We start from the raw sequence: 12,065 nt of genomic DNA on the forward strand, positions 1-12,065 counted from the left end.
TTTGGCAAGATAATGGGTATGAAGGTTTGAGCTAGAAGACTTAGTAATGTATCCCGTTTCCTTTTGCTTGTGCAAATGTCCTGTGCCCTCTCTCTTTGGACACACCTTGTGGAACGTGGTACATTTGCCAAGGCGGAAAGCACTGCTTTGGTACTGCCAAAAATGTAAAACTGGGGCTGTTTGGATCTTAACAATAAATACTTCTTTAGGCTTTTATTATAACTAAGTAGATACACGCCCTACGGTTAATAACTGGATAGTAAGTTTACGGTTCAAGAAGAGACACTGGAAAATAGTCATTGTATCCATTAAGAACTATAAGAATTATAGTGTCTAGAAAGGTTATTACTATAATTATTATTATCATTGTATTTAGGTATTTTAAAAGACTCCATTCAAAAAGCAAACTTTTATAACCAGAAAAAAAGGAAAACCCCATACCTTGAGGAACTCAGAGCTCCATTTTAATGGTGTCCAGGGTATTTCAACTACTAGATATGTGACAGAATTAAGGGTATTAAAGATTTGGAGCATTGTGAGGAATCCATTGCATTCAGTGACGAGAGCGTTAGTGAGGTCAGGGTGTTGGATGATCACCACCCCACCTAATTCACCCCTATCTCCCCAACTCATCCCAGATATACTGGATACAGTTCCACTACCCTACAGCTCAATGCTGGGGGGCTTTATACCCCTCTAGCCCACACCTGGCATTAGCAGCATGGTGCAAATAGATTTATGCTAATCTGCTTCAGAGAGTCCTATTCTATTGGCAGTACTTCTTTACAGGGACTAGACAAGATTGAGAGTGAGTGTGTGTGCATTTGCACATCTGTGTCAACAATGGCTGCAGCTTAAAGTGGCTGAATGCATTCATTAGAAGGGGTGTCCGCAAACATTTGGACATGCAGTGTACCCTGTATCTTACCTATACGTTTAGTAGTTATGTTGTGCAGTGATCGTATTGCTGATGGAAGTGATGGCTGTTCATCCAGGCAACTGATTTATGATTTATTAATATCTGTTCCCTTTCAGATACTACAGACGGGGCGTTTATCAGCACTGTGGATCACACTGGAGCGATGATTGAGGGCAGGGAGTATAAGCTCCAGTGTAATATTTCCTATGTTGCTCCTGTTCACAAAATCACAGTCAACTGGTACAGAGGAGGGTCTCCAATGAGCTCTAAAGCCTTTACATACTCCACCGAGGGGGAGAAGTTTAGGGGAAGCCTGACGACTACACTCCCAATCTCCCACAACAGGAGTGAAAATGGAACCCAGTACATGTGTGAGGCAGTACTGCAACCAATCGCAACAGGATCTTCCAACAAGAAAATTAAGTCGGACCCTCACACTGTTATTGTACACTGTAAGTTTTGTTAGCTTGAGTATGAGTCATACCAAAATGTCCAGACCGTGAGTGTTTGCTCACGGTCCCGCCCATGGGTACCACTTTAGACTGTTCTAGACAGTTCTTCCTATTTCAGACTATTCTACAATGTCCCTACAATTGTCCCTCTTTCTCACTGTTTCACAACGTTCTACAATGTTCTCCCTTATTCATGCTGTTGCACCGCTGTAAAACATTTCCTCCTTTTCCTCCTATTCACACGGTTCTAGAGCACTTCCTTTTTTCACAACACTCTAGGATGTTCCCCCTTCTCCTCATTCACACTGTTCTAAAATATTTCCTCCTCTCACAACGTTCTAGAGTGGTCTACCTAGTCTACTTCATTTCCCCACATTTACACTGTTCTAGAACTTTACAACCTGTTGCACTATTCTGGAATCGTCTACCTAGAACATTCCCCCTATTCACACTGTTCTAGAACATTACGTCTTTTTGCACTATTCTAGAACGTTCTCCCTCATCCTTACTCTTCTAGAACACCCCCCCCATTCACGCTGTTCTAGGACTTTGTCCTTCGTTTTACACCATTCCTTAATGTTCTCCCTCATCCCCAAAATGTTCTAAAATGTTCCTCTGATTCCCCCTTTTCACATCTTTCTAGAATGTTCTCCCTTATCCTCACTGTTCCAGAACATTTCCCCACATTAACACTGTTTTAGAACTTTACAACGTTTTGCACTGTTCTAGAATGTTCTCCCTCATCCATACTCTTCCAGAACATCCCACTTATTCAAGCTGTTCTAGAACATTACGTCTTTTAGCACTATTCTAGAACGTTTTCCCTTATCCTTTCTCATCTAGAACATCCCCCCTATTCACACTGTTCTAGAACATTCCCCCCATTTATACTGTTCTAGAACACTACGTCTTTTTGCACTATTCTAGAATGCTCTCGTTTATTCATGCTCTGGTAGAACATTCCCCCTATTCACTCTAATCTAGAACATTATGTCTTTTAGCACTATTCTAGAATGTTTTCCCTTATCTTTACTCTTCTAGAACATTCCCCCCATTTATACTGTTCTAGATCATTACATCTTTTTGCACTATTCTAGAATGTTCTCTTTTATCCATACTCTTCTAGAACATTCCCCCTGATCACTCTAATCTAGAACGTTTTCCTTTGTTTGACACCATTCCTTAATGTTCTCCCTCATCCCCAGTGTTCTAAAATGTTCCCCTCATCACACTTTTTCACATCTTTCTAGAACGTTCTCCCTTATCCTCCTTATCTCCCAAGAACATGTCCCCACATTTACACAGTTCTAGAATATTTCCTCTTGTTTTGTAGCTCCTAGTCTTTTTAAAACCACTGCAGGTGGCGGCACTGCAGGGCAGCCGACGCGCTCGGAGGAAAGCGCCGGTTCCTCAGCTCCACCCCACTAATTATGCTCTTTGTAATGGAACAGTCTGCCTGTGTTCCTTAACGGTCCTGGCAATTCCCATGATATGCTCGAAAAAGCAAATTGTGGACGCAACATGGAGAAGAAGCCAGCTGAGCTGTTTAAGTAGCTTAGATAGTTCATTAATTGAGGTCAAATGTTCAATTAATGGTAATGTGATTCAAGGTCATATCACCCGGCACTACAGTTGTGCCCGCTTCATTGACTAACATTAGAATTTCGTTTTTTTTTTGTTGAGGGATGTTGGGTCAGCATGCTCTGTGCTTTAGAATATATATGAATGTTATTAATAGAGGAAGAAGAATGGAATGATTCATATGCAGTGTGTTGTCCAGCTGTAGTGTGTATAACGCTGTCTTTTTCCACACATGCTTTTGCTTCCCCCTTTCTGAAGATAAGCCTGTTATCAACACAAGGAAATTGCCGTCAGTTGTACCAATGTTCCGAGGCTATCCAGAGGTGCTTGTCTGTGAAGCCGAGGGTTATCCGCAGCCCACCATTACATGGACCTACAAGCAGGACAGGACATTTGAGGGAGGAAACTTGACCATAACGGAAGCCACAAATGAGAATGTGGGGATATACAACTGTACTGCCAGCAATTCTGTTGATAGCACCGTCAGAGTTGTGAAAGTGATTTTGAAAGGTAATGATGCTTTTTCTTTTCTTAAATGGTATTAAAATCTCCAGAATGGGATCTGAGCATGACACCCTAGATAGCCTGTTTCTAATTCATGGGCTATATCTGAATGGATCTCATTCTTATACATCCAGCTCATCATGTCCCACTGCCCAGCTTGCAATTGATGTTTAAAAACTACTTAAAAAAGTACTGAGAATGGTTCAGATGTTAATGAATGGTGTTCATCTGCCCCAAGTACTGAGCATGCATTTAAAGGCCCCTAATTCATAACAAATTTCAGGTCACATAATTGAGTGCAATGCCCTGGCTTGTGAAGCTGCTACACTGAAAAGTTTTTTTTTGAGATTATAGCAATTAAAAACAACACCTTTATGGTCAGATCAGTTTTTTCCAGTTTTCTAGTTTTATATTTATGCTCCGTTAATTAATACAAAAAAAAAATGACGGCAACAAAAATAGTCAAGAATATAAAAATATTTTAAAAAGTGGGGTGCATTAATTTTTTTTTTTTTGTTAAGTTTAGGGGACTTTGTCCTCAGTTTATTGTTTCCCCTCGTCTAATTCATTTTCAGCATTATGAATGGCTGTTACCTGTACTGCGACTTATTTTTGTTTCGGTATGTTTTGTGTTTTTTTCACCACAGAGGACTACCTGCCACTGATTGCAGGTTTTGTTGCGCTTGTGGTGGTGATCATTTCAGTCTTCTTCATCATCATCTACTCCATCTACTACAAAAACACCAAGATGGGCCGCTACATGGTGGAGGGCGCCAAGCCCAACTCTCAGAATGGAAATGTGGCACAGAACGGCAAAGACAGCGCAATACCCATGAAGAAACTCTCGCAGAACAGCATCTGCGTGTAGGATGTGCCTGCCTGGGGTTCTTTAATTCCAGTATGTGGACTCCACTATTGCCACTCAGTGTGACTTATTATTGACGTGTCCAACTGTGGATCGGAAGGATTAGAGTGCCCTTGAACCCTGCAGATATCCTCATTGGGAGTTCGACTGGTCTAGTTGGATGGGACCACGGATTCGCTGAGCCAAGCTCCTTCTAAAGCTTTCAGCCACCTGCTTGTTCATCTTCATACCAAGCCAGCAGTCACATTGACTCGAATGCGAGTTATTTAATTATTTTTTTATACCTACCCCCGGAGTCTGACTTTTTGGGCTATGTCCATGGAGCCCCTGTCAATGAAACTACTGATGAAGTACAGCAGATTTTGAGGCACTACTATTAGGCGCATAGAAGTTTATGTATAATTTTTTTATCATGACGTTCTTAGAGCGTGATGATGAACCACTAGATCCCAATACTGCTGAACTGAGTACTGTGAGCTACTAGTCCTTCTATACATTGTATTGATATTACAAATCCTAGATTGCACACTGATTATATTGAAGACATTTGAAGGTGTATTTATTCACACAGTTTGTACATTTTTCAAGTTTAAGTTATGCAGAATTTATGGACGTATGTGTGTACATATGTAAAAAGACATGGAACTTCAGTTTAGAAATGTCCAAAGTAAATGGCACTTGGGAATATGATGCACAGGACAGCCCTAATGCTCCAAACTCCAGCCCTAATTAGACGGCTGTGTTCCACGGCCTTAAGAAAATGGCCTTATCAATTTCTGATCGTTCCCCATTACTCAGTGCCCATTTCCTGCTCTTTCACCTGTTTTTGTGCTCAGTCTTGAATTTAGACTGCTGTAATCACAGTGTTAACATGGACCTGTAAATGGAATTTCCTGTGCAACAAAAGCCTTCCACCTCTGCAGTTTATATGAGATATATATTTTGTTATTTGTAAATGCTGTACATATAAAGCTTTTTATATAATGTCTGCAGCAGTAGTAGTTTTTATTTACTTACTAAAGTACTTTTTGGGGTCTCCTAATGGAACAAAACCGGGAATGACGGACTGTATTGGGAAAGTGACCAATTTGTGGATAGTGTTATCCATATCAACCTTTTTTTCATCTCCAAGGAACCATGTCCGGTTTCACGTTTGCATTCCCCAGTCTGTTATTTCAATAATGACTGAATAATAACCCCTATAAAAAAACATGTCCATGTGGGGCCTGTATGGGTTGCCCAACTGGGAACCAGAACGTTTTGTCCTTGGGTTCCATGTCAGCCCCACATATGGATGTAGCCCCACCAGGGTCAATGATGGGACCAGGATGGGTTACACATGGGCCCCATCTGTGACCTATGTGAGATTAAGGTGGGACCTTTGGAAAGCTCAACTGGGTCCCTGTAAAGAAACATACATAAACCCACTCAGAGCTCATGCTCTCCTTGAACTCACCTAGCCCATGTTCCACCCATGTAAGCTCCACATGGGCATGCTTGCTGGCATAGGGGGTTAAAGTCAATGTCACAAAAATTATAAAAGTGTTAAATAATCATCTTCATTTTAGTAGCAGACTGTAGACATGGGTAAGGCTGTACATGGAGTGTTAATATGGTAAGACATGGTGCAGTACATGTTGGAAAATGTGTAGACATCCCTTTTTAATGACTAAATTCAGCTGTTTAGGGGTCACCCTTAAAAAGCACTGCCACATACAGGCCTAAGGCCCGGACCCCCCCCCTTCTCCCACCTTCAGTACCTGACCTCACTACTGCTCTTGTAGTTAAATGCAGTCAAGTCCTCACAGCAGTGTTCCGACACCTAGTGGACAGCCTTCCTAGAAGAGTATGAAGAGTTACTACATCAGACAAGAAACAAATGCCTGCTTATACCCTTGATTTCTGAATTCCTGATGAGCAAGTGTCCACAAATTTCTGGACATATTATGTGACAGACTAGGTCCCCTTATTCACAATTGAACCGTAAATGAAAGTTTGTTGTAATTCTGTATTGTGAAAAACAACTGTGATAAACAATGGAGACTGTTCCTCCTGGTACGCTTGGCAGGGAAGCTCTATGGCTCAGTGTGTGAAACTTTGCGCCTCCTGACGGTCAGAAATGGATTTGTTTCAGTCAGGATTTTAACGGGGTCATTTAGTACAATAGCCATTGAAAGCACTTAGAAGCACTTACAAGCACTTACAAGTACGGCCTTAACAAAGAGGGTTCTGTATAGTATTAAAAAATGTTCTATGACTGGGCAAAACTCTCCAGTCCCTTATATTCTAGGGCATTGTCATTCCTAGGGCATTGCTCAAAGACCCTAAAGAGGTGTAGCACTTTACTTTAAAGAGTGTGGAGCCATATTAAAAAGTTTGTTAAACAACCATGTATAGTACATTTCAATCATATGGAATGACCAGTTAATCATGCAAAGAACCATTTATGCATTCATATGGTTATATATATATATATATATATATATATATATATACACACATTACAGAACCTTGAAGAACCACCAACAAAGCTCTGATCTTGAGGTTTTAAGTGTATAATGGAATAATGTGTTTACATTATCTAAAAGTCTGTATTTTATTCTGTAAAAAATGATAACATGGAATTTTTCCTCTCTTAACAGAGAATCCAAACATCGTGTCCATCAGAACTGTGGGTCACACTGGGCCGATGGTTGAGGGCAGACAGTACGAGCTCCAGTGTGACATTAATGTTGCTTCTGATCGGATCCTCTATGTCATCTGGTACAAAGGAGAGACTCTAGTGGCAAACGAAAGCTTTATCAACTCCACCACGACTCCGGCGATTCAGTCATCTACACTCCAGATCTCCCCCAAAAGTGATGACAATGGAGCTCAGTACAGCTGTGCAGCAGAACTGGAACTGAACAGGCACATGGATGGAGCTCGACCTTCCTACAAAGTGTCATCACAAATTCTTGGCCTTACTGTACGCGGTGAGTCAAGCAGCAGTTCTGCAAAACACTGGTGTCCAAAACAAGGGCCAAACTCTTCCAGTTAACATCATGTAAACGGTATACCTGGGGCCCTATCTTACACCCTGCGTGTGGCGATGCTCATTGCTATCTTACACCTCGCCAACAGCCTATTTTTTCACACCTTCCGCCTGTGGCATTTAAATAGCAACGGTGCTTGCCAATGTATTTACGCTGATGGGTGTGGTGGTCTTGAAATGAGGTGTGTTCAGGTCAATTTCTGGCAGCTAAACAAAGGAGGTTCACCACTGACTGAAAACAACCTCGCTTTGCATCAGTGATCCACTTAGCAATCCGCCAAAGTCAGACCGCACCTGGATCTTAAAGGGAATGGCGAGTGACACGCTGATTGGCTTATTATTGCACGTTACTCCCAAAACACACCCATGATTTATTAGGAAACCCAGTACATGTCTATTGCGTGTTTCGAGCAGCGCAAGGCCTACTTTTCCCATTGTTACGATAGCAAAGACACCCAGACACGGCCCAAATCAAGTGTCTGACGGCTCACTTAAGATCGATAAAATAGGGCCCCTGGTGTTAAATACTCACACACTCCACTAAACCGAGTTAAGCTGTTCATTAATGTCAGATTGATCTGATTATGTCGTTTCTGACAGTGTGTGACTATGAAAACAGTGAAGAGTACGGCATTTAGCATAGCATAGCATGGCATGTCTGTTTTAAGTAATATGACGTATAAAACTTCAAATGTATAAAAGGTTTTAAAGGTAAAAGTACGGTTTGAGTCAACTGTGTGAAAATGTAGCTACACCGAGGTAAAGGTCTACAGTGCAGGCTAGCTACATTAGCCACGTAGCACCAGTGCTATATACTCACTACTCTAGAACAGACTGAGGTCAAAATCATTTTATTTGACATCAAAATCACATTTTTATTTCTCTCCTCTCACAGATGGCAAGCGCACCACCTTCTGGGCTATCGTTGGACCTTTCATTGGCCTGGCTGTGGTAATGGTGCTTGGCTATGCACTAAAGATGAAGATTGGCTAGAATTCCCATTAGAGGCATCTTTTTCGTAGGCATGTGGAAAATGTCTCTGGAAATGTGGAATGACTCTGGGGGTGTACATACTGGAAGACTGCCTCTTGGGTTTCGAAGCCTACTGTATTTTGTGAGAATTATGGACACAGTAAAATCTGTGAACGGTCAGATCCAAAGATTTGCATTTCTACTGCAGCTGGGCCTCAGCCAGGCATAGCGACCCTGTCCTGTTTTGCTTGTATATTGCAATGTCCTAAAGACTATTCCAATGAGTCACTGTCAAAAGCATAGTCCATCAGTTCTGGGCCTAATTCCAGCTTTAGTAGGTGTATTTTAGCTGGGAAACTGGCCATCTAAGACCGGAATTGAAGGCCTCTGGCCTCATCATATCACTAGTGAGCTTGTACTTTGGAATTTGTGTCTTGTTTCTTCTGCATCTGTTGCAATGCCGTGTTTCTTGGACACAAGGTAACCTCATGTTTCACTGAAAAGCACCCCCCCCCTCCATAATGGCCAGGCTTACTCTGCTTCTGGGAAGTCAACCAAGTGAAACACTATTTTTTGTGCAGTCTTGATTGCAGTCAGATGTGGGGGAAAGCTGTGCTTACAGCTTGGTTCACTCAGCACTGAATCATTTTAATTGAGTGAATCATTTTCAGCACAGAAAGTGAAAGCCCTTCTGATGAGCCTGTTTAAGGTCATGCAAATAAAAGGGGAAGTCCACTGAGATTCACTTGATTTTTCTTGTAGTTTAACCCTTATGATGTAAACACATATGTCATGTGGTGTGGGAGGGTGTGAAGAGCTTTGTTCTAGAGAAACTTGCTGAGTCACATTTTGTTCACAGTGTCTGTAATCAGACCCAGATGTCCAAACCATTTAATTATTTTAAAAGCAACAACAACTCTATTAAGTTAAATGCTTACAAATATGTTGCCTCATGTCCAAGACATTGTTCTACAATGGGTTTTGGCCTACAAACCCAGTCAACATGCTCATGTGGGGCTCACATGGGTGGGCCTGGGCACTGAGTGGGTTTGTACATGTTTTTACTGGGACCCAGATGGCTTCCCAAATTGGCCCATTTATTACAGCCCACCTTAATCCCACACAGATCCCATCTACAACCCAGATGTGGCCCATGTTTAACCCCTCCTGATTCCATCACTGATCCTGGTGGACATCTATATTTGAGGCCAACGTGGAACCACAAAGCTTTCTGATTCCCAGTTGGGTTACCCATACAGGCCCCACATGGACATGCTAACTGGGAAGACATTGTACAAAGATATTCTGCAAAGATTTTGCCCTGAAATGTATTTTTTGATCAATTCATGGTGGGTTAAAAGTAGATGCAGGTTTTTCTAAGCAAGAATAGTACCCAGGAATTATGAATATCACCTATTACCACTCAAAATTCTCATTTAGCCTTACTAGCTGTTTGGGATAGTGGATAAAATGGCTATTTTTGAGTTGTGGGTGTAAAATAGGGCCCTAGGTGTTTATGTGCCTTTCAACCTGTGATCCTCTGTTTCTGTAGTTGAAGGACAAGATAACTCTCATTAAGCTATGCAGGTCATCTCTATGTAGATGTGTCTCTAACATAAGCTATTCCTTTAAAGAAGAATTGCATCAAAAAACAAAGAAATAAATAAAATAAAATAAATAATTGACATCGTTGCTTCCTTCAGTAGTTTATTGGGAACTTTACATGGGGGCGAGGTCATTTTACCACAGGACATCTGTGATGCTTATGCTCTGTGGTCATATCTACTGTCTCCTGGTAATAACCAGATTCCACAGTGCTGATGTTCTCACTGTTGCGACATGCTGCTCTCATAAGAAACGCATTCTGGCCATCACTAACGTATGGCGGCGTGTGGCGCCCTCTTGTGGCAGATTTAAGCAAGTGTCTTTTTTTCCTCTTGAGCCTGGGATCAGGTCTGTCATATACAGCGGCTTTTATCAGGTCGTTTGACCCTGACCTTCTGCCTAGTTCTCTAAAGTGGCTGCAGTGAGGCTTTAGTATTGTCATTAGCTTGAGAAAATACAGTCAGCAGGTCAACAGCGCTGTAAGATCTTCTCTTCAGTATATATTCTACTATTGTCTACAAACTGTCTGTCTGTCTGTCTAACTATGTATCTGTCTGTCTGTCTGTCTGTCTAACTATATATCTGTCTGTCTGTCTGTCTAACTATATATCTGTCTGTCTGTCTGTCTGTCTAACTATATATCTGTCTGTCTGTTTGTCTAACTATATATCTGTATGTCTGTCTGTCTAACTATATATCTGTCTGTCTGTCTGTCTAACTATATATCTGTCTGTCTGTCTGTCTGTCTAACTAAATATCTGTCTGTCTGTCTGTCTAACTATATATCTGTCTGTCTGTCTGTCTGTCTAACTATATATCTGTCTGTCTGTCTGTCTAACTATATATCTGTCTGTCTGTCTGACTAACTATATATCTGTCTGTCTGTCTGTCTGTCTGTCTAACTATATATCTGTCTGTCTGACTAACTATATATCTGTCTGTCTGTCTATCTGTCTAACTATATATCTGTCTGTCTGTCTAACTATATATCTGTCTGTCTGTCTAACTATATATCTGTCTGTCTGTCTGTCTAACTATATATCTGTCTGTCTGACTAATTATATATCTGTCTGTCTGTCTGTCTAATTATATATCTGTCTGTGTCTGTCTGTCTATCAAGCTAACTAGCTAGCTATGTAACTATGTAACATTGCTGTGAGGATTTGATTGCCAGAGGTCTGTTTATCTGTCTGTCTGTCTGTCTAACTATATATCTGTCTGTCTGACTAACTATATATCTGTCTGTCTAACTATATATCTGTCTGTCTGACTAACTATATATCTGTCTGTCTGTCTGTCTGTCTGTCTTTTCGTCCATCTATCTGTCCATCCATTCGTTCATCCATCAATATTTCTATTTTGTATCTGACCGATTTTACTCTTCTTTTAAGTATTTAGAAAATTTGTCTTTAATGTGCCTTAAAATAATGCAATTAAATTTAATTGTAATTGTTTTGTTATTGTTATTAAAATGGTAGTATTTGAGTAATAATGTTTATTTATTATGAAATGATAAAAAAACATGAATATCTGTTATCTATTGTCTTTCTATTCTCAGTTTGTAATTGCCTGGTCACTTGTATTGTCCATATCCATGGATTTGTAAACCCTATATATTCTTCAACCAGATCTTCTCCACTGTAGACTCGATTGTGTGGTGCTTTTCGGCTGTGTTTACGCTGCTGTTCCTGAAACACGGATCACCTATGAACATATTTCAACAGCCCTTTGACTTTTCCCTTAGTGGCTCTATCCTGTGTCATTCCAGAGCAAAGACTGCAGATCCTCAGGAAATGAAGCCGCGGCACACAGTCGAGAAGAGTGGATTTATGTGGACACTATCATTGTCTCTAATAATAGCCTCCAGTAATATCTACCTCCAGTAAATAGGCCTAACGTGGTCAGGAATGCCTTTTCCCTTCCCAGTGTATGTAGGACTGTTTTTTTGTCCAGTTGGCTAAGTGATACAGCCTGGGTCAGCAGGCTGCATGATTAAGGGATTATGGAAATGACAAGCTACAGAAGAACTTCAGTTTATGAGACCTTCGAGAAGGACATTTCCCGAAGAGTGCCAGACAATGGCATGTAGAGCTATTGTCCAGGGCCCAGTGTCCCAAAAGCACCTTCGTGCTA

At 41.0% G+C, this 12,065-nt stretch overlaps 1 protein-coding gene across 1 annotated transcript in view; it reads left to right on the forward strand.

Annotated features, from left to right (window-relative positions):
* The window catches only part of LOC140551042 (vascular cell adhesion protein 1-like), a 45,452-nt gene extending 34,053 nt beyond the window's left edge, over positions 1–11,399 (forward strand). Inside the window, exons 12-15 of the mRNA XM_072674411.1 lie at positions 1,036–1,371; positions 3,211–3,462; positions 6,964–7,296; positions 8,251–11,399. Of these exons, the coding sequence (XP_072530512.1) occupies positions 1,036–1,371; positions 3,211–3,462; positions 6,964–7,296; positions 8,251–8,348 (1,019 nt within the window). The 3' untranslated portion in view covers positions 8,349–11,399. The remainder of the gene's footprint in view (positions 1–1,035; positions 1,372–3,210; positions 3,463–6,963; positions 7,297–8,250) is intronic.
* The last annotated feature ends 666 nt before the right edge of the window (positions 11,400–12,065 follow it).

The sequence above is a fragment of the Salminus brasiliensis genome, chromosome 3 (assembly GCF_030463535.1).
Source record: "Salminus brasiliensis chromosome 3, fSalBra1.hap2, whole genome shotgun sequence".
Taxonomy (NCBI): Eukaryota; Metazoa; Chordata; class Actinopteri; order Characiformes; family Bryconidae; genus Salminus; species Salminus brasiliensis.